The sequence below is a fragment of the Panthera pardus genome, unplaced genomic scaffold (assembly GCF_024362965.1).
Source record: "Panthera pardus isolate Hobbes unplaced genomic scaffold, ASM2436296v1 HiC_scaffold_7, whole genome shotgun sequence".
In the NCBI taxonomy this organism is placed as follows: Eukaryota; Metazoa; Chordata; class Mammalia; order Carnivora; family Felidae; genus Panthera; species Panthera pardus.
In genome coordinates this window covers 81,785,484-81,811,885 of record NW_026527002.1, presented here as the reverse complement: position 1 = coordinate 81,811,885, position 26,402 = coordinate 81,785,484, and the positions used below count along the sequence as shown (strand labels likewise).

General features: G+C 64.6%; 2 protein-coding genes and 1 long non-coding RNA gene across 8 annotated transcripts in view; 1 reads left to right on the top strand and 2 right to left on the bottom strand.

Annotated features, from left to right (window-relative positions):
- The window catches only part of IQANK1 (IQ motif and ankyrin repeat containing 1), a 23,452-nt gene extending 6,863 nt beyond the window's left edge, over nt 1-16,589 (bottom strand). The window contains 3 exon segments of the mRNA XM_053896360.1: nt 11,138-11,206; nt 14,604-14,704; nt 16,455-16,589. Of these exon segments, the coding sequence (XP_053752335.1) occupies nt 11,138-11,206; nt 14,604-14,700 (166 nt within the window). The 5' untranslated portion in view covers nt 14,701-14,704; nt 16,455-16,589.
- LOC128775314 (uncharacterized) lies at nt 5,261-7,205 on the bottom strand. Its single transcript, XR_008419950.1, has 2 exons — nt 6,170-7,205; nt 5,261-5,948 (listed from the first exon to the last, which is right to left on the bottom strand). It is a non-coding gene; the product is annotated as an uncharacterized LOC128775314 (long non-coding RNA).
- Nucleotides 13,161-26,402, top strand: FAM83H (family with sequence similarity 83 member H). Of its 6 annotated transcripts, none has more exons than XM_019435144.2 (5): nt 13,161-13,286; nt 20,130-20,591; nt 21,427-21,591; nt 21,666-21,790; nt 21,988-26,402. In XM_019435144.2, exons 1-5 carry the CDS (start codon nt 13,230-13,232, stop codon nt 24,749-24,751), a joined length of 3,573 nt encoding a protein of 1,190 aa, XP_019290689.2. In that variant the 5' UTR covers nt 13,161-13,229; the 3' UTR covers nt 24,752-26,402. The 6 variants fall into 6 exon arrangements, with proteins under 6 accessions (XP_019290689.2, XP_053752255.1, XP_019290693.2 ...); XM_053896280.1 differs by lacking the exon at nt 13,161-13,286 and adding an exon at nt 16,733-16,945; XM_019435148.2 differs by lacking the exon at nt 13,161-13,286 and adding an exon at nt 19,218-19,564.

The following is a 26,402-nucleotide window of genomic DNA, read 5'->3' as shown; positions in this document are numbered from 1 at the left end:
CTGTGTCTCCCTCTCTCTGCTCCTCCCCCGCTCACTCTCTGTCTCTCAAAACTGAATAAACGTTAATAAATAAAACCATAACGTGTGTAACGACACAGGAAACGTCTATTTTACGGCTAACACTCTGCCTGGCCGACATGTTGAAAATGCAGGACCCAGTCACCACCGAACCCCGTCACCGCGGGACTCTGTCACCACTGAACCCTGTTGACAGGGAGCACGGGGCAGGCCGGGGCCCAGCACAAGCTAGCACCTTCCCCCCCCCCCCCCCCCCGCCCATCATGGGTTATGTGGGACATTCCTCAGGCCCTCCCGGCTGCCCAAGGACAAAGGAGAGGAAAGGAAACCAATGCTTAACCGATAGAGATCACAGTCCTGCAGGGCCTGAGTCTCCAAGTAAATTCCAAGAAAAAGGCAGTCTTCTCAATGGCCTCATCTCCAGAAACTCCCTCCTGCCTCAGGGCTAATGCTTTGCTAGAGGGAAAAACCACCTCAGCGTGACACTAGCTGGGCCTCCAGGAATCTCGAATCCTCTTTAGCGTGTGGAAATCCCTTCCAGAAACTTCCTCCTGAGGTTATCTCCCGACCGCACAGCGTACGAGCAGTCACTCTGCACGACCCCAGGGCAGCTCTCCCTGCCCTCGGGTCCTGGCCCCGGGCTTTACTAAAATCACCTTCTTGCACCAAAGACGACTTCGAGGGTTCTTGCTCGGCGGTGGGCTCCGGACCCCCCACCGTCACCCCCAAACCTCATCACCTGTCACCACGGTTAAGGTTAAGATCAAATAAGGAAAAATCAAGTAGGGATACCCATATATTTAGAAATTCTGAAGTACGTTTTACAATAAGCCGCGCGTCAGAGGAGGAAAACGATAAAGTACGTGGAAGCAAACGTTCACGGCGCGCGTGGGTCCCGCCGCGGGGTCAGAGGGCGCCGAGCGCTATCCGAGGGCGGTGCCTCCTCCGTGGGTCGGGCCGCGCGGCAGAGCCCGAGGGGGGAGTAAGCTTTTGCCATTTGAAACCAAGAAACTTGTTCCTGAAGACCCGGCCCATCCTGACCGATTCAGAAGCAGGTGGCAGACGTTCAGACTGAACCGTGTGGCCTGCGCTTCGGGCCGAGGCGGGGGGCGCGCAGAGGACGCCCTCTGGGACACACGAGGCACCGCGTGAACTTGTGGCGCCAGGAGGCCGGGCGGGAGCACACGTTGGCAGCGCGCCCCTGGCTGCTTTTGACAAAGACGAGCTCAGAGCACGAGGGGCTGTTTTGCGAGTAGAAGGGGAAAGCGGATGGAAACGGTAACTCTTTCAAATCCCAGATAGCGCGGGGTAACATTGAGGGGACGTTTGAGGGACACGCGCAGTGAGAACTCAGCCCCGCGTCGAGGACAGAGCCGCGGGCAGGGCCGGGTCTGGGGAGTCCTCTCCCGTGACTGGGCACGACCCTGCCATCGGCCCCGGTAGACTCCAGGTAGCCACGATGAACGACAGGGATGAAAGACAGTGAGGGGAGGCGAGACAGGGAGACGGACCCCGCCGGCCAGGGCTCCCGGCGCGAAGTCGTCCGGAGCCGCACAGGGGGCCGGGGGGGGGGGGGGGGGGGCAGAAAACCGGACATCACGCGTGTCCACGCTGCCTCGTTCCGAACGGCGGGGCGCGTGGGTGATTTGTTGCTTTTTCCTTTGATTTTCTGGCACGGCTTCAAATTTGTATGAGTGCGTGGGGCTTGGGGTGCTATCTCATAGTCGTGCACCCGTCCTGCACGGCTGGGACCGTCGGCTGTGGAGGTCCCTCCGGCCGGCGCCCCCCGACGGCTGGCGCTTCTCTCTCTATCCTCCCATCGCTAGAAGGTCCGATCGGAAGAACACGGACGCTTCAAGAATTACGGGGTCCTCGAGAGAGAGCGACGCGCTATGAACACCCCTAAGTTCCCAGATGGAGGCCTCAGGGGCTGCCCGAGACCTTGTTAAAACGACCTCTTGCATCTCACAGACGCAGGACAGGCAGATAAGCACCAACTCCAGGCTGGGTCGCGTGCGTCGGAAAACCACCACCACCACCGTCCCCACCTGCTTCACGGGTTTTGGCTTTGGTTCTTTGTATTTGTTAGTCGGATACAAAATACTTAGGGCGGGGTCTCACCCGCAGTGAGCATGCGAGAAGTGTGACGATCAGTGTCCTCATGGTCGCTGTTATTGTACGAAAAGCCAAGTGGGAGAGCCGTGAACTTCCTACCAGAAGAGTAAATCAAAGAAAAGATAGCATAATTAAGACGATGTATAGATTCACGGCACAGTGGAGGAACTGAGCTCTTCAGTTTTCGTACCGCAGCAGACGGACAGGGTCATGAGTTCGAGCCCCACCCTGGATGTAAAGATTACTTAAATAAGCTTTAAAAAGAAAACATCCGGGGCGCCGGGGCGCCTTGGCGTCCAACTTCGGCTCAGGTCACGATCTCGTGGTTTGTAGGTTCGAGCCCCCGCGTCGGGCCCTGTGCTGACGGCTCAGAGCCTGGGGCCTCCTTTGGATTCTGTGCCTCCCTCTCTCTCTGCCCCTCCCCTGCTCACACTCTATCTCTCTCTCTCAAAAATAAATAAACATTAAAACAATTTTAAACAATAAAAAATGAAAAAAATAAAAAAAGTTCTTCTGGGTTGTCACTACTGTTACTTTTAGCACACAACTGCTCAAAGCGACAAACATATTTCAAAAGTCGGAGGTATGATCACACAACATAAATACACAAGTGGTGCGAGCAAGCAGAAGGGTAGTGAAATAGAATTTGCATGAGACTAGCCAGTGAGCCCAGCATCTCTCCCGCCCCTGCCGCAGGCCTTGGAAAAGGAGCCCGATGAAGTAACCAGAGCCGCAGGCAGGGACGCCCCTGCGGGGGCCCATCATCCCGGGTCCCCCCACCCCACCCCTGCCTCCACGCGGGTGCAGCGAAGGCGTTCCAGGCTCTGACTTCTGGGGAGGTGACAACTGAAGTGAGTCTCGCACGCGTCCTGAGTGTGGGGTCTGGGACGGCCACCCTTCCGAAATCTAGGCGGCGCTCGGCAGCCTGCAGGTGCCCCGAGGCCGGGCCTCCGCTGCCCACTCGGAGGCGGACGCCCAGCTCTTGGGGGCCCGCCGCTGGGCTCCTGGCCTGCACAGCCGCCCAGGTACCGGCCTCCCACAAGCTCCTGAGCTCGGGCCGTCCCCTCGACAGCCCCTTGCCCGCCCAGGGAAGATGGCCACTTCTGAGGCTCATCTCTGTGAGCTTCCGTGTTCCCTTCCTGATTTTTTAGACTCCCAACAGCTGTTCAACCAACTGTCCTATTAAAGTCTGTCTTCTGATTTTAGCAAGCTTCTGTTTCCTGGAGGGCGTTCTGACAGGGACAGTACCTGGTACCAGAACAGACCCTAAAAGATACAATCACACGATCAGTTTGGTCCCGCTCTCGTCTTTGACCGTGGTACCGAGCTCCTGGCCAGCAGGAAGTGAGATGCCCGTGATCCGTGGCAAGAAGCAGCGTCGCGACGAACCAGACCGGCACCTGTGCTTGAACAGGAGGCCTGGATGCCTTCGGGGGGGACCCTGAGCCCCTCGCAGTCAACCCGCCTCCAAGCTCCCCAACGGCCCCGTTTGCGAGGGGGACTCGGCCCCGGAGGGAGGGCAGGGGCCAGAATTCGGACCAAGCACCGGGGCCCCAAAACACCACCGTGGCCCTCTAGTGACAGCGGGGGCTTCTCGTGGGCAGATGGTGGAACTGGGGCACAAGAGGGGGCCGAAGGCAGGAGGAGGGAGAAGGGGCTTGCTCTCCCCCTCTGCTGCGCATTCTCACACCGCCCCGGCCACGCAGCCGCTTCCGTGTCAGAGGAGGCCGGTCTTCTGAACCACGCGGTGGCCTCCGCCGAAGCGGCCGCCCTGAGAGGCGAGGCCCCCGTGACCTCTCACCGCACCGGCCCATAATCAGAGCCAGGGGTCCGAGCAGACGGCCGGGGAAGTGCAAGCCGGCTCCGGGAAGAGATAGCCGGCTTTCAAAAAACTCTTTTTTGCAGGAAACGGTTGATGTGAGTCTGTAAAGCCTCCGCCTGACCGGGATCCTTGGGCACCCCCTGTGCTAAAACAGTAAGAAGGACACTTGTGGGGTCGCCCGGGCGGCTCGGTCAGTTAAGCCTGCCTGGGATTCTCTCGCTCTCGGCCCCTCCCCCGCTCGTGCTCGGTCTCTCGCTCTCAAAATAAATACACTCGGAAAGAAAAAAGAAAAAAGAGGGGTGTCTGGGTGGCTCAGCTGAGCTTCCGACTCTTGACTTCGGCTCGGGTGGTGATCTTGCGGTTCATGGGTTTGGGCCCCGCATCACCCTCTGTGCTGGCGGCTCGGAGCCTGCCTGGGATTCTCTCTCTCTCTCTCTCTCTCTCTCTCTCTCTCTCTCCCCCCCCCCTCCCCTGCTCTCTCACTCAAAAAATAAACAAGCTCATTTGAAAAATTACTTTAAAAAGACAAAAGGAAGAAAGACACTCGTGAGTGACCGCGGAGCTCAGTGGCAACTCTGAGGGGAGTGACCAATTTCGGGAAGAGAAGCGGTTAAGCGGCTGCAGGGTGGCGTCGTGACAGGCAGAGGGCAGAGTGGTGGCCGGGGTGCTCTGACGTGCCATGGGACACGTGGCAGTGTGTGGGGCACCGTTCGATCTGTAAAGTCAGAATAACCCCAGGTCTGCCGAGCAGATATCTGACGTCAGCCGTCACAGTCGCCCTCGGTCCCAGACAGGCGCCAAAGTCAAAGACGGAGCCGCTCTGGGAGGAGGACCCGCCCACAAGCTCTGTCCCGACGCCGAACACTCTCCCAGTCCTTCCTCAGAGGGGTCCGTGGCCCTGGAGCTGAATGAAGCGTACACTGGGCAACGGGGGGAGGGGTGTAGACCTTCAGAGGGCCCCCGGGGGTGGCATCTAGACTGCCACCGCCACCCGCAGCTTTGCAGCAGCGTCAGGGTCCTCTGCTCGCAGAAGGGGCGTCCGCGAGGAAGGCGCCGTGGCTTGAGTCGTCTCCCCCGGGCCCGGCAGGTCTATGGATCCGACCTGTACGTTGGGGTAGATCTGCTTAGCCGCTGGCAGGACGCTCACCTCGGCGCCTCGACCAGCGGGGTCATTACGGCAGGAAGAGTCAAGCGGGGCCCCAGGGAACTTCCTCCCGACCAAGATGTGGACAAGATAGAAACAGTGCTTTCCTGGAGGACTCGTAGAGATCAGCCGCGACACCAAGGACTGGAGGGACCCACATAAATAGTCAACTGATCTTTACAAAGAAGCAAAGGCCGCCTTTCCAACGAACGGGCAGGGACAGCTGGTCACCCACGCGCCAAGGGGGAGAGAACGTAGGCTCACACCCGGACACACTTCACAGAAATTCACTCACAGTGGATCACAGACCGGGGGCGACCGACCGGCTCAGCTGGTGAGGTGTGCGATTCCTGATCTCGGGGTGGTGGGTGCAAGCCCCACACTGGGTGGAGAGATTACTTAAAAAACCAAAATCTTTAAAAAAAAAAAAATGGATCACAGCCCTGAACGTAAAATGCAAAACTATAAAGCTCTTAGAAGATGACACAGGAGAAAACCTGGATGGCCGTGGGTATGCTGCCCATCTTTAGATGCAACTTCAAAGGCACCATCCAGAAAGGAAATCACTGATACGCTGGACCTCATTAACTTAAAAAATTCCTGCTCTGTGAAAGACAGTGTCAGAGAGTGAGAAGACAAGCCACAGACGGGAGAAAACATCGGCAAAAGACACATCTGGTAAAAGCGTGTCACACGGGGCGCCCACTCTTGATTTCGGCGCAGGTCAGGATCTCGCGGTTCTTGAGTTTGAGTCCTGCATCAGGTTTGGCACTGACGGTAAGGAGCCTGCTTGGGACGCTCTCTCTCTCTCCCTTTTTTGCTCTCTCCCTCTTCAAATACATAAATAAACTTAAAAAAAGAAAAAAAAACCCCACGTTATCCAGAGTATACAAAGAACTCTCGAAACTCAGCAGTAAGGAAACAAACAACACAATTAAAAAACAGGCCAGAGGCCTTAAGAGACAAGTCCCCCAAAGAAGACAAATAGATGGCAAACAATCATATAAAAGATGCTCCACATCACGTTATCTGGGAAATGCAAATTAAGACAACGAGATCCTCCCGCACACCTACTAGAACGGCCAAAATCCAGAGCACCGAATAACCCGATGTTGGTCAGGACGCGGAGCCACAGGAACGTTGGCTCGTGGCTGGTGGGAAAACGGAATGGGGCAGCCACTTTGGAAGACAGTCTGGAGAGTTCTTATAAAATTAAACATGCTCTGGCCACGTGATCCTGGAGTCACGCTCCTTGCCGTCTACCTAAAGGAGATGAGAACTTGGGTCCACACGACAGCCTGCACACGGGTGTTCACAGCGGCTTCACCCAGAGCCCCCAAACCCTGGAACAGCCGAGGTGTCCGTCAGCAGGTGAACGGACAACCTGCGGTCCATCCAGACAACGGGATGTGGGTCGGCACTAAGTAGGAACGGGCTGTCGAGCCGTGAAAAGACCCGGAGGGACCCTAGATGCATATTACGAGGTAAAAGAAGCCAGTCCGAAAAGGCTACGCGCGGTACGATTCCAAGTCTGTGACATTCTGGAAAAGGCAAAACCGTGGAGACGGTAAAAGACGAGTGGGGGCCGGGGGTCGGGGGGACGGGAGGGACAGAGGATTCGGGGCAGTGAAGCTACTCCGTGTGACTCTCGGTATCGGGCACACGGATCACACGTCTGTCCAAACCCGCAGACTGTACGGGCCTCGAGTGAGCCCTGAGGTAAACTGTGGATGCCGGCTGCTGACGAGGCATCACGATCAGGTACCCGTGTCCGTTCACTGACTGGGACGCAGGTACCACTCTGGCGGGGATGCTGACAGCTGGAGAGATCGCACACGAGTGGGGGCAGGGGGTGTATGTGAAGTCTGTGTACTTTCCCCTCAGTGCTGCTGGGAACCTGAAAGCGCTCTAGAAAATAAAGCCTTAATTTAAACAAGAAGGCAGGAAGGCTCGAGGAGAGCGGGAGCGGGGTCCCCGGAATATCTCCATTGAACTCACCAATCTGGCCTTTGCAGAAAGTGACTAATGGCGGAAGATGACGGAGCACGAGCACGGTGACCTTGAATGGGTGGCAGGGCCGGTGGGGTCTGCCGTCCGGAAGTGGCGCCTTCGTATGTGGCGACTGACTCGGCACATGCTTTCCCCTCGACAGCCATCACCGGGTGGGCCCGGCCAGGGCGGCAGTCTCCCTTCACCGTGTCTTCTCAAGACCCCGGCTACGCTCTGCCTTCTACTCCGCTACGGCCCATAGGGACCGTGGGAGACAGAACGATGCCCCTGCCGAAGATGCCCACGTGCCGGTCCCTGGAGCCTGCGAATGCGCTGTGTTACATGCAGGAAGGACTTAAGGTTGAAGATGGACTTGAGGCACTAATCAGCTGACCTTCAAATAGGATGATCACCCTGGGTTATGCAGGTGGACGCGATGCAATCACAAGGCTTCTCACAAGTAGCAGAGACGGGGGGCGCCTGGGCGGCTCAGTCCGTTGAGCGTCTGACTCTTGATTTTGACCCAGGTCGTGATCTCACAGTTCGTGAGTTCCAGCCCCACGTCGGGCTCTGTGATGACAGTGTGGAGCCTGCTTGGGATTTCCCCTCTGCCCCACCCCTGCTCATGTGCTCTCTCTCAAAATATAGAAGCTTAAAAAAAAAAAAAAAAAGTGGAAGAAGGAAAGAAGAGGCCATAGGGAGCTGTGACCCGAAAGAAGGTCAAGCAGATGCCACACTGCTGACCCGGAAGGTGAGGAAGGGCCAGGAGCCGGGAACGTGGGCACCTCCAGGAGGGAGGACACAGATTTCCCTCTGGAGCCCCAGGAAGGATCTCGGTCTTGCCATGGCCTTCCTGTCACCCGCTGAGGCCCGGGTCGGACTTCTAAGCTCCAGTGCTGGCTGTCACAGCAACTGCAGACCGTGGACACGGGAACCCAGATGCTCCTGGCACCTCCCCGGTCCAGGGAGCTCCAGACAGCGGAGGCAAAACCACGCCGGGGAAGTCTTAAGGGTTCATGAATCCGGGGCGCGTTGGGACATGTCAAGGTAAAAGAGAAATGGCTGTGCCCCGTTCGAGGAAGAGGCAGGCCCGTGAGGACTTGAGAGCAGCACAAACCATACCTGGGAGTACGGCCCACCCCGCTTACTGAGAGACCCAGAAAAGGCTACCGGCTCCAGCAGGGCCCGGAGGTTGTGGCGGAGGCAGGCCCGCCCTGCCGGAGGGTCTGTGGGGAGAAGGATGCCGTCAGCAAGGCCGGGGGACGGCCGCAGACTCTAGAGGAAGGCTCTGCCTTCCGGGACAGAACACCATTCGTGGTTTGGCCCCTGGGGAGGCGGGCGTCCGGCCGGGGCACCGGAGGACGTGCAAACTGGGCGGTCAATCGCCGCCTGGGGTCCTCGCCCGTGGACCCCCGGCACGGGGCACACGCAGCGGCAATCCACTGCGTGACAACAACGAGCCACCGGGGAGGCACAGTACATTCCGTGACCCAGACGGTCCTGCCGTCCTGTCCTCTCTCCAGCAGGATCACAGCCTCGCCACCTGGGAGGACAGGAGGCGGAGCGAAGTCTCGCCTTGAGGCACAGGAGGCTCAGCCCTGTGATCGCCGCCTATTACGCTCCTCTGTCAGGGGGACCCTAAAAGACGGCGGTGGAGGGGCTCCCCCAGGGGCACCTGGTCACCCCTCCCTATGGGTGGGAAGAGTGGCCGCGACTGTGCAGAAAATGGGACCCCAGGACACTGGTGAAAGGCTTGGCTGGCTCCTCAGGAACACACACTGAGCAGGACTGGGATGACAGAGACACGCAGGCCTGGAAAGGCACGAGGATAGGCACGCGGCAGGAGCAGGCTGGGGACACCAGACAAGGGTGGCTGGCTCTGCATCTCACTGTGACACGCCCAGACACAGCCCGCTGCGGAGGAGACGACAAACACCCAGGTGGACAGCACAAGGGACCCGTGGGTATTGGCCGGCCCCTCTGCCCGGCCGCCCAGTGCTCACGTGCGGGCCTGTGGTGAGCGGAGTGGCCGCAGTGGCGGGGACGCCGGTGACACTCGGACCCAACAGCATGAGCCCCTCTCATCGAGGCTGACCCAGATCAGATGCTGTCCCGCCCGATGGCCTTCTCCATAGCAGCTCACGTCCGGGACTTGGGGGGCGGCAAGGAGCCCGGGGAGGACTCCCTCCGAAGGGACTTCTCGGAATAAACCCAGAGCGTGAGAACACTCCGTGCTCCCCCCTGTGGCCGGGCCCCCCCCCCCCCCCCCCCCCCCGCTGCAGAGGTGGCTCTGGCTTAGCAAACGGACGCGGAGACTGTCCCAGGGCTCAGGAGCCACATGCCCCCGGCAGCAGGGCAGGGCCACGCACACCCTCCCCCTCCGGGTGCCCGGGCCCGAACACACTTCCGTGCAAAGGGGACACCATTTATTCTGGCTGACGTGGGTTCCCACAGGGAGGCTCCTGCTGGGCCGCCTGCTCTGCTCACGGTGCCATCTGCACAGACCTGCTAACCCCCAGTGCCAGTCCCGATCCCCGGCTCACAGCAGAAAGGCACGGTGCAGGGGCCCGTCGGGTCTCACCCCGCGCCCCAGAACAGCTGGCCTCGGACACGAGTGGCAGGGCCTGCTGGAGGCTCAGGACTCCCACCCTGTTGGACTGGGTGCTGTTCCGGGGGATTCGGTGGGAGCCCGCTGCCCACTACGGAAACCTAAACAGAAGGCAGGGAATGACGTCTGTTCCTCCTTCCCCTGACACTGAGAGCGGGACCTAAGTGCGGACAGCGTCTCCCCAGGAGTCTTGGAAAAGTCACACCGGGCCATGGGCTCAGCAGAGACAGTTCTCCGTGGAGCTCCAGAGTCCAGTCCAGCCGGCACTGGCTTCCAGTGACAGGAGGGACATCCTACGCAGCCTTCGTCCAGGGTCTGACCTTGCCTGCGTCCTGTACTCCCGATCACTTCTGCCTCTTTCCCAGCCCAAATCCCCAGCTAATGAATATCCTTCCAGTACATTCCATTTCTACTTAAACTGCATAGAATATGTTCCTTCTGTACGTAATCCAGAACCATGACGAATACATCGGGCATATACAGCTTTTATAAAACCATTAGCTTTCACAAACCTTCTGTGGTCCACCCCTGTCCTCAGGACAAGGTCAGGCTCCTTGTCCTGACCCTTGGTGTGGGTGGGGTGCTGGGAGTTCATCCTGGAGCCAGGCCAGCACCACCCGCACAAGACCGAGTCTGTGTGGGGTGTGAGCCCGCTCGCCCTCGGGGGACTAGACTAGAAGTAAAATAGGACTCGGGAGGCAAAAAGACCAGGGCCAGGGGAGGGAAAGAAACCGAGGACACGAAGAGCTCTCCGTGGGCACGAGAGCTCTGGCTCAGGTCACCAGGGAGGAGTCTTGGGAGACTGGACAGCAGAGAGGAAGGGTCTACCCTTGGATGCGCTGGTGAGTTTGAGGACACCCGGGAGAGGGCTGGGGGGCTGAGCCGAATAGGGGATCGCGCACAGGAGGACGGTTTGGTAAAGACATAGCCCTGGAAGTCAGTGCCCATAGACGGCAGCGGAGGCTGTGCGAGGGAAGACGGCCTGGGACGGGGCCCCAGGCGCAGACGCCCAAGAGTGAGCAGGAGAGGCCCGGTGGGACACTAAGGCGATGCCTCCCTCCAGTCCCCGGGACACCTGCCGGCCGCCGGAGCTGAGGAAGGACGGACACGACCACAGGGAGTTAAAGGCAGGAGGGAGAGGGACTCCCGAGAGGCCGCGCCCCTGGGAGGCAGGCACGGAGCCAACCCCGCCCAGCCCTCACCTCCCCGGGAAAGCAGGAGGCCGGAGGCATCAGAGGGAGGGAGGGCCCGGGTTCGCGCGCCGCCTGCTCCCGGGAGGGCCGCGCGGCTGCACGAGCCCCCGCGCGCATGCACGCTCACACTCGCACACACGCGCGCACTCCCGTGCATGCTGGCCACGCGCGTCCCGGCCCAGGGCAGCCCCTTTCCCGCCGGCCCACCCCCCAGTCCTCCCCCTCCCCGCCGGCCCCCAGGCTCTCACCTGCGGGGGCCTCGGCCTGCGGGCCGGTCTCCCTCTGCCCTGGCGGCTGGCGGTGCGCTCCCGGCTTCCCTGGGGGAGGGGGCGGTCAGCGCGCTCGAGACGTGGACCCTCCCTCTCCCCTCAACCTCGGGAGGCGACTCTGCACCGAGTGCAGTCACCTCCTGGCCAAGCAAGTTGCCTCCCGCCGTTAAGGAGCGCCCACCCCGGGGGCCGGCCCTCCACGGAGAGCAGAGCATCGCCCCTGGGGTTGCCGCGCGGGGGCGCCGGTGAGCCCGGCAGGCGGGGCCGCCCCTGCACCTGGGTCCCGAGGCCCCAGCTCCCGCGAGCCCAGGTGCTGCGAAGCCTCCGGGAGGAGGAGCCGCTGTTTGCTCCACCCCTAGGGCCGCCCGCATCTGGTGCCGCGTCGGTCGCGCAGGCCCTACTCCCTGTGTGTCCGCCTGTGCTCCCCCGAAGCTTCAGGGGCGAGGGCCGAGCGGGAGGACGAAGAGGGTGCTCCCAGCAGGGCTGGGCGAGGCAAACCGGTCAAGCCAGTGTGGCAGAGCCGGCTGGGATGGGGCCCTGGGCGTGGGTGTGAGTCAGCTGGCCCCAGGCTGGGGAAACGCTGGGGAGGAGGGCTGGGGAGGAGGCCGTCTGGGGCCTCCTCCCAACAGGAAGCCCCGGGGGACGCCAGCACTCTTCTGGCCCTGTGCACCCCCCCACCAGCCAAGGTCCGTCCCTGGGGATCCAAAGGCCTTTGCTTCTGTGGGCAGGGCAGCTGGACCCCCAAGCGCGAGGCTTCCAGAGCCACGGCCCCACCCCAGGGCAGGATGGACTGTTGCTTACTACCCCATGTCAGTCCACAAAATGCCTTTCAAGGCCCCACCTCTCCCGTCAGCCCCCACCGAGTGCCAGCACCCCCCCCCAAGAGGCCACCCCTCTGGCCGGCTGGGGGTGGGGGGGGGGTGCCAGGGTGCTCACTGTGATCTGGAGCCTCCCATGCCAGTTGGGTTGGGACTCTCTGTGGTCAGGCTGGGATGCAGCTCCCCGCCCGGCCAGGCCGGCCCTGAGCTGGACCAGGGGTGGGGCGGGGGCAGGGGTGGGCGGTGGGGGGCGGAGGCACTGTTGCCCGCCCAGGGCAGGACCAGACTCGCTACACACAGCCCGCGATCTGGTTGCCGAGTCACCTCCGCCAGTTTCTCAGTCTCCCTCCCAGTCTGGCCAACGAGGCCCGTGGCCTGTAAAGTCCTGCGCCCTGTGTCAGCACGTTAGTCAGCCCTCGCGCCTGGGTGAGCCACCACGCCGCCGGAGTTCCTATAAACTCCCCAGCGTGGCCCAGCCCAACGAGCGGGGCCCGTGAGCCCCACAGGCAGAGCCAGGGCCCGGAGCCGCCGCATCATAGACACCAGCCAAGGGGCAGGGCAGGAGCGGAGGACCCACTGTGGCCTCCCGGGGATGGCCCCTGAGCCCGCCTGATCAAGGCCGGCCGGCAATGAGCTAGGGCCCCGGGGCAGCAGACACCTGGTAAAAGGCGCCGGATCGCGGGGCCATGTCGGGGAGACGAAGTCGGGCTCGAAGAGCCCGAGCCAGGAGGGCGGGCAAGGCACAGCAGGCCTCGGGTCAGCAGGGCCCTGAGGCCAAGCCCCCGCCCCCTGCCGCAGGGGGCCCTCGGGACGAGGTGGGGGTGGCCCCTGCAGGGCACGTGACCAGCAACAAGCCAGCTGCCCAGGGACACCCCAGGGTGGCCGAGCCAGAGCGGCCACAGGTAGCCGAGCGGCCAGTGCAGGCCACCGCTCTGGGGTCCGAGCTGGTGTCAGTCCCCCCTGCGGACATGGAAGGCTGTGGAGCGGGGGGCCTGGCCCCGGGCCTGGGTCCCGAGCTGCTGAGGCTCCACGAGGTCCAGCTGTGCCTGGCCCAGGAGCAGCTGCTGCTGGAGGACCGGCGGCGGCAGGTGCAGCTGCAGATGCAGCTGTGGCAGGAGGAGCAGCTGTGGAGGGAGCAGCTGTGGCAGGAGGAGCAGCTGTGGAGGGAGCAGCTGTGGCAGGAGGAGCAGCTGTGGAGGGAGCAGCTGCAGGAGCAGCAGGCCTGGGTTCGCGTGGAGGGGCTGGAGCTGGCCATGGCCCTGGAGCAACTCCGGAGCGAGGGCCTTGAGGTGCTGCAGACCCAAGGCCAGGTAAGGGGGTGGAGGGGGGGCTCCGGACGACGTGTGGGGGTGTGGTGACCGTGCAGGCGGCTCACAGGTACCCGCCGAGGGCCAGCCGCCTGCTGTCGTGTGTGCTGCGGCCGGGGTGGCTGCGGGCTAACCGTGGGCCCGTTTTCGTATTTGCAAGTCGAGGCTGGTGCCCACGGCACAGGGCGCTACAAAGACCGTGCGACAGCAAGCCGTCCCGGGGACATTTGTTCAGGGAAATCGAGGCAGAGGTGTTCCTACAGAGGACCCGGGTGTCCTGGCCAGCTGGGCCAGGACGGGTGGCTGCAGGAGCCGTCTGGGGCAATGTCGGGGTACACAGGGTCACCTGCGGCAGGGACCCGGGTGGACAGTCAGCAGGCAGCGGAAGCGAGGACATGCCTGCCCCCACGCCCCCAACGCGGCCTCCAGGCCTGCTGGCCCTGCCTCCACTGTTTACCGCAGCGTGTGCTCCCAGGGCTTGAGATCACAGAGGCAGCGTGCGGCCCTCAGCCTGTCATCCTCATTCCAGAAAGGCTGCTTCCTCAGACGCCGCTGGGGCTATTTTGGGAAACTAGGGTCTGACCCCGGCTTGACATGAAGAGGAGTCACCACCGTCCCAACCGTCCTGGCAGGTCATGCGCTCTGTGAGCCCTCTGGGGTCCAGGGACTTGGACCGCCCCCCTCCAAGCAGAGGGGCCGCATCTGGGGAACAGGGTGGGTGCTCCATTATCCACCACAGACCCCTGGTGCAGGCTGGGAGCTGGAGGGACCCAGAACTGCCGCCGGGAAGGCCGGCGGCTAAGTAGACAACTCAGACGAACGCCACGACAGAGAAGACGTGGGACTCAGAGAAGGGAAGGACGAGGGCTGGGGGGAGGTGCCCCTCCGACCCCTGGCAGGGCTGAGCCAAGGGCCAGCGGTCACCCTTCAGCCTGGAAGTGGCTATGGAGAGGGTGGCCCGAGAGAGCAGCAGCAGGCAGGGAAAAGCAGCGGATGGCCCAGGTGGAACAGAGGGCCAGAGCGGACCACACACTTAGCCCGAGGATCCCCAGCGCGAATTGTCGCCGAGCTCTGTCTCAAGCTGTGCTCCTCCGCGCACTGCTCCCCAGTCCCAGCCCGGGGGTGCAAGTCTCAGGGTCAGGGCCTGGAACGGACTGCTGAGCCCTGAACCCTCAGTCTGTCATACCCAAGCCCATCTCAGAGGTCCCCTGAAAGCCACTCTCAGGGGGAAGGGTCTTCTCAGACCATCCCCGGTGGCTGCGCAGAGGGTCTCACAAGCCGGTGTCTGAGTGGAGGTGCCCGGAGATCAGACTCACGTACCGGCAACGGCTCTCGGGGCTCCCGGCCTGGCTCCAGGGACGGATGTCTGCCGCTTCCCTGATGGTGCAGCTTTGGCACCCCCCTTCTTGCTGCTCATTTTCCTGGGGCGGGGGGCGGGGAGGAAAGGTCAAGGAGTGTGTGCTTAGAGTGGCAGCGGCAGCAAGGACCAGCTTCGCGCACGGACTTGGGCCTGTGTGGACCCCGCCCCCCCCCCCCCCCCCCCCCCCCCCGCCCCGAACACAGCTTCCCTCCGGCTTCCTGGCCCACCTGCCTGCCCCTGGCCACTGGCTTGTGTGCGCCCAGCAGCTCAGGGGGAGTGCGCGACAAGAACATCCAGCCACAGCTCACCCCCTTGCCCTTGTTCACCTGCTGTCTCCACCCCCTGGCTCATCCATCCTTGGTTCCCAGGCCCTGACCGGCACCCCCAGCACTGGGCGTCTGGAACCTACGTCCCTGCTCCAAACCACCGGGCGGCCAGCTGGACAAGCTTCCTCCTAACGCACAGCTCAGTCCCGCTCCGCTAAAGCCTCCGTGCTCCCCCCCACTGCCCCCAGCGCCCCCAAAACACTGACACTTCTGTGACCCCAACCGGCTCTTGTTTCCGCCCTGGCAGGTGTTCCTGTCAGGGCCTGGAAGCAATCCCTTTCTCCCTAGTCCAGGCGGCTGACCCCAGAGTTGATTTCCCCCCAGGAGGTCTCCTTGGCCCAGGCTGGGTCGGGTCCCCTTGCCTCCCCCCATGGACAGGTGACTCACCGTAGCACTGCATGGGCCCTGGTGTGACCCCAGGCCCGTGTGCGTGCCACTTGCGCTGCTGGTGTCTCACAGTGTTCGGGAAAGGAATTAGTGAAACTGACCCAGAAAACGGGGTCATGTGGCAAGAGGGACACGGAGGAAGGTGAGCAGAGACCGGCAGGAAGAGGGAGGGAAGGGGGGGAAGGGGGAAGCCTTGGACAGTTGGACAGGGGACCTGGCTCGGACACATGGCTGACCACAGGGCAGGGCCTAAGGGGGTGAGGGGACTTCAGTGGAGTCTGATGGGGGACTGGGGCAAAGATCTGCAGTGTTTGGGGGGGGGGCCCGAGGGCTGCTTTGAGGGTGTCAGTGCGTGCATCCAGGGCCCCCTGTCCTGTGGAGTAGTACTAGCAGGTGCCTGCTGGGCGGAGGACTCCCGGTGTTCGTGTGGGGTCCTGAACAGGGCGCGGGTCTGTGGGGGAGGGTCCCGATGCTCGTGGAATCGTGTGCGTGGGGGATCAGCGGAGGCGGGGTCCCCTGTCTGCGTGAGGGGCCGGTGTGTGAGGGCTTCGCAAGTGCACGGGGCGTCTCTTACGCGTGTGGGTGGACGTTGGCGTGTGCCTGGGTAACAGGCATGTGGAGGTGGTGTGCATGTAGGGTCCCCTAAGCGCGCAGGGGTCCCCGTGGTGGGTCCCCATTGGTGCGGAGGGAGGCAAGCGTGTGTGGACCCCATGTGCCTGTAGAGTCCCTCGTCCTTGTGGAGGTGGGTGTGTGCAGAGGCCCCTGTGCCCGCAGGGTCCCTACGCGGGTCCCTCTGTTCTTGGGGGGTCCAACCTACATAGGGGGCATTGGCCTGGGAGGGTCTATAGGTGTGGGGAGAGGGTCGGTGTACGTGTGTGTGGTGGCGGCGGGGGTGTCTATGACCGCAGCGTCCCTGCGTGCCAGTGGGGGCCCAGGTACTTGGGAGTGCTGTGTGCGGGGCGGCGGCGGTGGGTCCTCCGTGAGGGTATCAGGTTAGCGGGCGCTCGAGTGTGGCGGGGGACCCCCGGCGCTCGCAGGGTCCCCGGGCCCGGGCCCGCCCCGGGCTCGACACCGCCCCCGCGACCTCACCTGCCTCACCTGCCTCCCCCAACTCGCGGACCCCGGGCGAGAAGCCCCGCCCCGCACGTCGGGCCGACCCGTTTCCTAGCGACCGAGCCGGAACTTCCGAGTCACCTCGACTTCCGGGGCGAGGGTCAGGGGTCGGGCGTAGGGACCCGGAGCTGGGGCGGGCGGATGGGCCCCGGGGGCGGCGGGCCGCGGGGGGCGGGGCGGCCGGGGGCGCGGGGCCGGGGGGCGCGGCGGGGGCCGGGGGCCGGGGGCGCGCGGGCGGCGGCGGCGGCGGGCGGCGGAATGCGGGCGCGCCGCGGGTGGGGCCGCCCCGCCCCCAGGTGCTGCCCGGGCAGGCCGGCGGCGGGAGCGGCGGGCGGGGCGGGGGCGGGCGCGTGAATCAGGCCGCGCGGCGGGCGGGCCGCGACAGGGAGTGGCTGCCGGACCGACCGGACCGCGAGGCCGCTGGGCGGCGGTCGGCTCCTGCTGCCCTTGTCCCGAGACCCCGCGCACCTGGCCAGGTAGGGCCCCCTCCCCCGGCTCGAGCGGGGCGGGGCGCGCCGGAGGGGAGTGGGGGGGGGGAGGGGGAGGCCGCGGCCGGGCCCGCGGGGCGGGGTCGGCGCGCTCGGCGCCCCTCGGCGCGGCCTCACCTGGGCGGCGCTCCCACCCGCACCTGGGCCGGGGCCGCGAGGCCGGCGGCGGGGCCGCGGGAGCGCGGGGGCCGGGCCAGGTGGGCCCGGGCGGGGAGCGGAGGGCGCCGAGGCCGCGTGTGCCGGGGTGGACGCGCGCGCCCTCGCACGACGCCGGCCCGGCAGGGGCCGAGTGGGAAGGGGCCGGAGGGGGGGGGGGTGCCGAGGCCATCCGCGCTCGCTCGCTCCCTCCCTCCCTCGCGGCCTAGCTGGAGCCTGGGGAGAGTGCCGGGCCCGGCCTGACCGCTTCCCTGGGGGCGCCTGGGCCTGGGGACGGCTGGGGTGGCCCAGGCGGTCTGGTTTCCTGCGTGGAGCGTAGGGAGAGCGGGAGGCCCGCGTCCCCTCGCGCCCGGAGTCCCGAACTGGGGCGGGTGGAGGGGACGCCAGGCCTGGGCGGTCGCTGACTCCTTGGGTGCAGTAATCCCTTTGGGTCCTGCGGGGCACACCCCGAAAGCTACGACTCGCCAACTTCCAGTCTGTGAGTCCCATCGGGCCGACCCCCGCCCCCCTCCCGCGCCCCCGCCTCCACATGCCTAACGCTTCCACATGCTTCCTGCGGTGAGCCTCCCGCACACGTCTGCACGGAGCCCGGGGTCACCTCCTGTGCATTAGCCCCAGAGCCTTCCCTCCTACCCGTCACTTAGAAAACCCACCTCCTGCCCAGGTGGGAAGGACCCACGCTCTGAAAGCTCCTAGAGCCCTCAGGGCCCTGGAGGATTTGTCGGCCTTGTGTCAGAGGTCAGAGGTCAGCAGCGGAGGTGCAGATCCCTGCTGAGTCATGGGCTTGGGTGGGATAGTGCCCCTCCCTCCCTTAGGGCAGGCCTGCGGTGGACGACGGGTTCCCCAGAGGGGGCTGGAGAGCGGCCTCTGCCCGGTCCACAGTTCAGGGGTGTGCAAAGTGAAAGGACTAAGGTCATCGGATTATGGATGTATTATGGCGTGAGGCCATGCAGGGTCACCGGTGTGGTCACTCAGGATGGGCACCCCCTTCCTGGTGGGCCCTGGCGGATGAGCTGGCTCCTTGTTCATCATGGGATTTCCACCCCCCCCCCCCCCCCCATTGCAGGCAGCCTGGACAGGTTGTGTTGAATCCCCTTCTGAGTAAAGTGCAGGGGGCGGGGTCCCTTCTGTGGTTCCCCACCTTGGGAAGTGCTCCGTCTCAAATGTAGTGAGCAGGAGAGTGCCCCCGAGCCCTGCCTGGCCCAACACTGACCCCATACAGCCAGGTCCACAGTGTCTGCCCAGCACCACCCTCTGTCAGATACTGTGTGAAACACGCACCACCACCACCACCCCCAGCCCCGGGGTCAGGCACAGTGGGAGGCCCCGCTACAGACAGGCCTGCACCTTGTTCCTTAACGTGGTCCTGCTATGAGGACAGCATGGGGATCCTGTATGTAACCACACCAGAGGGTGGTGCCCCCGTGAGGGAGTGTTCGAAGAACTTTTCCTTAATACACCAGGTAGCATCTGCTGGATGTGGACTGGATGGCACAGAGAAGTACCCCCCCCCCCCGCCACCTTCGGGTTAGCTTGTCCCCCACCCCAGAAGGTGGACAGGCCCCCCTACCTAACCTTCACATCATGCTCAGCCTGTCACCGAAGGTGGACAGGAAAGTTTCCTCGGGTCACCGCACACAACAGTCTTGGTCCCAATGTTCCCTGGCTGCCCAGTGTCCCCATCCAGTCAGCGTCACCCGCCGCTCCTGCTGAGCAGGGCACACTGGGGAGTCTCGCAGGACCGGCATCCGGGAACCCGTGAGCTGGGCGGGCTGTGAAATCCAGCTCAGTCCCAGCCCCAAGTTGCAGCCTCGGCGGGGTGGGCAGTGCGTGGGGCTCTCCTTCCAGGGTATCCAGGCAGTTCTGGCGATTGTGGATCCGAAAGCGGCCCCCACGTGGCCTTCCGGAGCTCATGGTAGCTCCTCCCAGCCTAGGTCCCCACGGGCCCTTGGGGAACAGGGGGACTGGAGCGGGCCACGCCTGGCTTGGGTGTCAGTGTGAGGTTGGGACAAGTGGTGAGGACGGGGAGGCACATTTGGGGCCCAGGAGGAGCCTGACGGCCACAGCAAAGGGCTCTGGTTTCATCTGGAACACGGGGACTTGGGAAGACCACCGCTGCCCACATCTGCCGGGGTGGGGGGGGCGCGCTCGGGAGATTTTATCTGGAAATAAATAGTGGCTAAAAACAGTGGAGGGGTGGGCCAGAGGGAAGCAAGTGGTCCCGGTGGGCAGGGGTCAGAGTTGGAAGGGCTGTGAAGTCCGTGAATGGGCTGTGGGGCTCACGGTGACCCATAGGATGGGGTCCCCCATAGGAAGTTCTTGAGCTTCACGCCGGGTCCTGGGACAAAAGTAGTGACAGGTTTGTGTGCTGAGCTCATGTTGGGCCGGGTGTGGTATCAGGTCGACCCCGACAGCTGCATTTTCCAGTGGAGATAATGAGCCAGAGAGGCAGTGAGTGGCCCTGGGTCCCCTCTCAGCCCCCTGCACTGCGGACAGACAGGCGGGGGGCCACCCGACTGGTCGGTACACACAATGCCAGAGGCCCACAAAAATACATTAATGCCAAAGGCAGAAGGAAAAAGTGACTATAATAAAGAATCCGGTCTGGATCGTGTTTTCCTTATAACAACAATCATAAAATACTGATTTTCTTCCATGGAGGAAGGGCCCACAAAGAGGTGCCTGGGTCACAGAGTTCGTAAAATAACCCCGAGCGGGGTCTGCGTGCAGCCGGAACCCCTGCGGGGAAACCAGGCCGCAAGCACTCCTGAGGTCCTGGCAGGAGCAAGGGCCCAGCCAGCACGGAACAACATGAGACCGGGCCGGGGGCGGGCCTGTGCCCGGTTGCTCTGCTGGCTGCCCCAGCTGGGGGGCAGTCTGGGTCCAGGCGTGTCTGGAAGGCCTGCAGGTATGGCCTGCACTCCACCAGCCCTTTTCTACAACGTGTGTCTGCTGGGGGGGTGGGGGGCGGGCACGGAGCCCCTGCCCCAGTAACGTGTCTCCCCGCCCCTCCCAGGCCGCTGGCCCCGACATGGCCCGTCGCTCCCAGAGCTCCTCGCAGGGGGACAACCCACTGGCACCCGGGTACCTGCCGCCTCACTACAAAGAGTACTACCGCCTGGCGGTGGACGCCCTGGCTGAGGGCGGGCCAGAGGCCTACAGCCGCTTCCTGGCGGCCGAGGGGGCACCTGCCTTCCTGTGCCCTGAGGAGCTGGAGCATGTGAGCCGTCACCTGCGGCCCCCACAGCATGTCGCTCGAGAGCCCCCTGAAGGCAGTCCTCCCAATGTGGACATGGATGGCTCCTCAGGCACCTACTGGCCCCTGAACTCAGACCAGGCAGTGCCCGAACTCGACCTAGGCTGGCCCCTGACCTTCGGCTTCCAGGGCACTGAGGTTACCACCCTGGTGCAGCCGCCACCGCCCGACAGCCCCAGCATCAAGGATGAGGCTCGAAGGATGATCCGCTCAGCCCAGCAGGTGCGCTGTCATGGGCTGGGTGGACCGTGGGGGCAGGGCAGCCCGAGCTGGACCCTGAAGCATGAGTAGGAGTGTGCAGGTGAAAGAAATACGAGCATGCCCAGCTTCGGGGGCAAGGGTGAGGCCAGGGTAGCTGGCCGCGCCTTTCCAGCCTTCAAGCACCAGCGAGGGCTCCCTGGCTGACAACTTTTGGGGTCACCAAGGGTCTGGTTATTGCAGGCTGCATGCTGCACAGGCTTGCTTGCCGGTGGTCCTGGCCAGTGTCCAGAAACTCAGGGGCTCTGGGATGGCTGCGCACGTCTCCCGGTTGGATTTATGGTTCAGAAAAGTCTCTCTAGTTTTAACTTTGACCCAGCTGAGGGCTTCTTACCCCCACCAAACAGGTGGCAAACAGCAAAGGAAGCCTGGTAAATCTTGGAGGTGGGGGCCACAGGTCCTGCAGCTAAAGACCCCAACTGCCCTCTGCACCCCGGGCAGCACTAGAGCCTGGGCTCCGCCATCTATGGGGTGGGGTGGCGGGGGCTGTCGCAGGGGTTTCCTTTGCCTTTGCCCCTTCCCAGAAGGAGGTGGGCCCTCTGTGCCTGCCTAGAAGGCCCTCATCCGGCCATCATGGGCCACCCACCCGCCAGCAGCCCCACAGCCCCCCATGATAGGCCTTTTCCTCCTGAGCCCTGTTCCCCGACAGGGTCCCTGCTCTCCTCTGGGACGGGCTAGAGGACAATTTGCAGTGTTTGTGGGAGATCCAGAGGCCCCCGTGCGGGCCATGCAGGTATGGCCAGAGAATGGTGGGGACGGCAGAGGGGTCTGTCCTCTGTCCCTAACTCGACCCCTGCAGGTGGTGGCCGTGGTGATGGACATGTTCACCGACGTGGACCTGCTTGGGGAAGTGCTGGAGGCAGCGGCACGCCGCGTCCCGGTCTACATCCTCCTGGATGAGATGAACGCGCAGCACTTCCTAGACATGGCCGACAAGTGCCGTGTCAACCTGCACCACGTGGATGTGAGTGGCAGAGAGGGGGCGGGGAGGGAGGTGGGAGACTCCCGCGCACAGACCTAACGCCTCTCGCTCCCCAGTTCTTGCGTGTGCGCACTGTGGCGGGCCCCACCTACTACTGCCGCACTGGGAAGTCCTTCAAGGGCCACGTGAAGGAGAAGTTCCTGCTGGTGGACTGCGCCGTGGTCATGAGTGGGAGCTACAGGTGCGCCCGGCCCCGCGGCCCCAGCACCTCCCCACCTAAGGGCCTCCCCTGCAGGAGCCCGGGTCCCGCAGCCCCTGACGCGCCTCCGCCCCGGGGTTCGGGTAGGCTTCACGCTTCCGGGGCGGGCCGCGGGTGGGGGCTCTGCGGCCCTCGCGGCTGCTTGGCCCCGCCCCTGACCCGCCCCGCCCCGCCCGCAGCTTTATGTGGTCCTTCGAGAAGATCCACCGAAGCCTGGCGCACGTGTTCCAAGGCGAGCTGGTCTCCAGCTTCGATGAGGAGTTCCGCATCCTTTTCGCGCAGTCCGAGCCGCTGGTGCCCTCGGCCGGGGCGCTGGCCCGCATGGACGCTTACGCCCTGGCTCCGTACGCGGGGGCCGGGCCCCTTATGGGCGGCCAGGTGACCGGGGCGCCGACCCCTTTCTCCTTCTCTAAGCGAGCGCACCTCCTGTTCCCACCGCCCCGGGAAGAGGGCCTGGGCTTCCCCTCCTTCCTCGACCCCGACCGCCACTTCTTGTCGGCCTTCCGCCGGGAGGAGCCCACGCGGATGCCCGCGGGAGCCCTGGAGCCGCACGCGGGGCTGCGGCCGCTGTCGCGGCGGCTGGACGCCGAGGCGGGACCGGGCGGGGAGCTCGCGGGCCCGCGGGGCTTCTTCCAGGCCCGGCATCTGGAGATGGACGCCTTCAAGCGGCACAGCTACGCGGCCGCCGACGGCGCGGGCGCGGTGGAGAACTTCGCGGCCGCGCGGCAGGTGTCGCGGCAGACGTTCCTCAGCCACGGTGACGACTTCCGCTTCCAGACCAGTCACTTCCACCGCGACCAGCTCTACCAGCAGCATTACCAGTGGGACCCGCAGCTGGCGCCGGCGCGCCCTCAGGGCCTGTTCGAGAAGCTGCGCGCCGGCCGCCCCGGCTTCGGCGACCACGACGACCTCGCGCTGGGGGGCGGGCCACGCTTCCCCGAGCTCGGCCCGGACGGACACCAGCGGCTGGACTACGTGCCGTCCAGCGCGTCGCGCGAGGTGCGCCACGGCTCGGACCCGGCCTTGGGCCCCGGGCCCCGCGGCCTGGAACCCGGCGCGGCCCCGCGCCCCAACCTTGGCCAGCGCTTCCCGTGCCAGGCGGTGGCGAGGCTGGGCCCCGAGGCCGCGCCCGACGCGGAGCCCGAGCGCAGGGGCGGCCCTGAGGGGCGGGCCGGGCTGCGGCACTGGCGCTTGGCCTCCTACCTGAGCGGCTGCCATGGCGAGGACGCGGCCGACGAGGGCCTGCCGGTACCCATGGAGGCCGAGGCCTACGAAGACGATGTTCTGGTGCCCGGGGGACGAGTGGCCCCCGGGGACCTGCTCCCCTCGGCCTCCCGCGGGCCCGCACTCTTCCCGGCCAAGGGCGGTGGCGACGGCCCGGAGCGCGACGGCCCGGAGGAGGCGGGCCTGGCCAAGCAGGACTCCTTCCGCTCGCGCCTGAACCCGCTGGTGCAGCGCAGCTCGCGCCTGCGCTCCTCGCTGATCTTCAGCGCTTCGCAGGCCGAGGGCGCGGGTGGGGCCACGACGGCCACCGCCGAGAAGGTGCAGCTGCTGCACAAGGAGCAGACGGTCAGCGAGACGCTGGGCCCCGGCGGCGAGGCCGTGCGCTCCGCCACCTCCGCCAAGGTGGCCGAGCTCCTGGAGAAATACAAGGGCCCGGCGCGTGATGCCGGAGGGGCGGGGGCTCCGGTCACGGTCGCCAGCCACAGCAAGGCTGTCGTGTCCCAGGCGTGGCGGGAGGAGGTGGTGGCGCCGGGTGGCGCAGGAAGCGAGCGCCGCAGCCTCGAGAGCTGCCTGCTGGACCTGCGCGACTCCTTCGCACAGCGGCTGCATCAGGAGGCCGAGAGGCAGCCCGGAGCGGCCACGCTCACTGCCACCCAGCTGCTAGACACGCTGGGCCGGAGCGGCACCGACCGGCTGCCCTCTCGCTACCTTTCTGCCCAGGGCCGTTCCTCCTCCCCACAAGGGCGGGACAGCCCCCCGCTGGAGGGAGGCGCCCGCCAGGCGCCCCACGCTGAGCCAAAAGGGAGCCCCACCTCTGCCTACCCTGAGCCGAAAGGGAGCCCCACATCGGCCTATCCCGAGCGCAGGGGCAGCCCCGTGCCTCCTGTGCCAGAGCGCAGGGGCAGCCCCGTGCCCCCCTTGCCGGAGCGCAGGGGCAGCCCCGTGCCCCCCGTGCCCCCCGTGCCCCCCGTGCCGGAGCGCAGAGGCAGCCTCACCCTTACCTTCTCCGGGGAGTCTCCCAAGACGGGGACCGCGGAGGAGCCGGCCGGCGGCCCCATGGAAGTCCTGCGCAAGGGCTCCCTGCGCCTCCGCCAGCTGCTGAGCCCCAAGGGTGAGCGGCGCACGGAGGATGAGGGCGGCTTCCCAGCGCCACAGGAGAACGGGCAGCCAGAGAGCCCCCGGCGGCCGTCGCTGGGCAGGGGTGATAGCGCCGAGGCTGCCGCCGGGGACGAGCGGAGCCCGCGGGCGCGCATGACCTCCGCCACGGCCAACGCCTTGTACAGCAGCAACCTGCGGGATGACACGAAAGCCATTCTGGAGCAGATCAGCGCCCACGGCCAGAAGCACCGCGGGGCCCCGGCCCCGGGCCTGGCTCACAGCAGTCCCGAACTAGGCCGCTCACCAGCTGCCGGCGGCCTGGCCCCGGACATGTCCGACAAGGACAAATGTTCTGCCATCTTCCGCTCGGACAGCCCGGGGACACAGGGCAGGCTGAGCCGCACGATGCCCGCCAGCGCGGAGGAGCGCGACCGGCTGCTGCGTCGCATGGAGAGCATGCGCAAAGAGAAACGCGTCTACAGCCGATTCGAGGTCTTCTGCAAAAAGGAAGAGGCCGGGGGCGCGGGGGCAGGGGAGGCCCCTGCAGAGGAGGACACCAGGGACAGCAAGGTGGGCAAGTTCATGCCCAAGATCCTGGGCACCTTCAAAAGCAAGAAGTGAGTCTCCTGGCCCGGCAGCAGCCCAGGTCCAGGTGCCTGCCGTCACTGCCACCCACCAGGCAGAGCACCTGCTCTCACGGGCGGGGGGGCGGGGGGGGGGGCGGGGGGGGGCGGGGCCGCCCGCGGAGCACAGCCTGAGCCTGGCTCCGCCCCGAGCTCACCCAGCGGCGGGCCTGCCTTTTGCCTCTGGCCTCTCCCCTCTGGGGCTCCAGCCCCTCACTGCCCTGCGCCTCCGGCTCCATGCCCGCCCCTGTGCCCTGAGCCTCCCCCTTCAGATTCCTCTGCCTCCACCCCCTGGTTGAGTTTCAGGTCCCCTATAGACCTTCGTTCGCCTCAGGGCTTCATCTCTTTGTGCCTTAGGCCCCCATCTTTTGGGGGGCCCACCTCTTTCTGCCTCGGCCCCCATCTTCTTGGGGGGCCATCTATGCACCTCAGCCCCCCATTCTTTGGGGGCCTCACGTCTCAGGGCTTCCGTGTCTCAGGGTTCCCCTCTGCTCACTGCCTCCCCGCTCTGCTGCTGCTGCTTGGCGGTCCTTCTTTCCCGGCTGGCTCCCGGCAGCCCCAGCCCCTCTCCCTCAGCCTCCCCCCCTCCCCAGAGCCCGGTGTGTCCCCCCCACCCCCCACCAAGACAGGTGGCTCAGGTCTCACTTCCTGCCCTGCTTGCTCTCCTCACTGCCTCCCTCTCTGCCTCCTGGTACCTTTCGTAGCCGCCCATCCTCTCCCTGTGGGGACAGAGCTGCTTGTGGGTGACGCGTGATGGGGGTGGAGCCAGACCCAAAGGCGGTCCCTCAGGAGGCACTGTCCTGTCTGCTGGGCCACTGGCAGATGGGGGCGCAAAGGACCTGAGAGATTGCCCTGCCAAGAGAACTGAGGCGGGCCTGGCCACATCCCGGCCGTGCTCCAGCCAGCACCTGCTGAGGGGTAAGAGCTCCGAGTTTTGCAGCACAAAACCCTTCAGGTGGATGAGGCCGGCCCGAGAAGGGCTGGATGTGGAGTGCCGGGCCAGTACTCGCGGGTGAGGGTTCTGGTTCAGGTCCCAGCCGACCCCAAGTCCGCCCCGTTCTGGCTCCTTTCTTCTTTGTCACCAACCCACGAGATCGGAGTTTCCCTGCCGACCTTTCTTGTGTCTTTTTCACCTGTGGAGAGTGACTTTCGTTTGGAATGACACATTTTGGCACCAAATGCTGAGGAAGACCCCTGCTGTAAGTTTTAACATTGTGCAATTAGTGTTTGTGCAACAGTTTTGGGGGTTTAAGTATAAAAAATGGCAGTCACTCGGACCGGGGGAGGACTGGACACACGAGGTCACTGAGCAAAGGCAGTACTGTGACTCCACGTGGCAGGAGAGGGAGGCTGGGGGGACAGTTGCTCCTCAGCAGCTCAGTCTGGTTACCAAAGCCACTAGCCAGGTGAGGCGACAGCAGGGACTTTGGGCCAGGCGGAAAAGGTCCCCCAGGAACCAGATGCGCTGCAGTGCCCTTGGCCTGGCCGCACTTGCTGATAAGTCCGCTTGTACTCTCCTGGTGCCGGCCTGTTGCCAAGGGGCGCCCTGGCAGCCTCCTGTGTGCGTCCTCTGCCTCGTGCCGAATAACATCTCAAATGTGACCCTGCACATTTCGGTGTTAACAATAAAACACAAGATTTTCCAACAC

Coding starts and splice junctions, on each gene's coding strand:
- FAM83H (XM_019435144.2), top strand. CDS start 13,230: ATGGCCCTGGAGCAACTCCGGAGCGAGGGCCTTGAGGTGCTGCAGACC. Junction 20,592..21,426: donor TGATCCGCTCAGCCCAGCAG/GTGCGCTGTCAT, acceptor CGACCCCTGCAG/GTGGTGGCCGTGGTGATGGA. Junction 21,791..21,987: donor GTCATGAGTGGGAGCTACAG/GTGCGCCCGGCC, acceptor CCCCGCCCGCAG/CTTTATGTGGTCCTTCGAGA.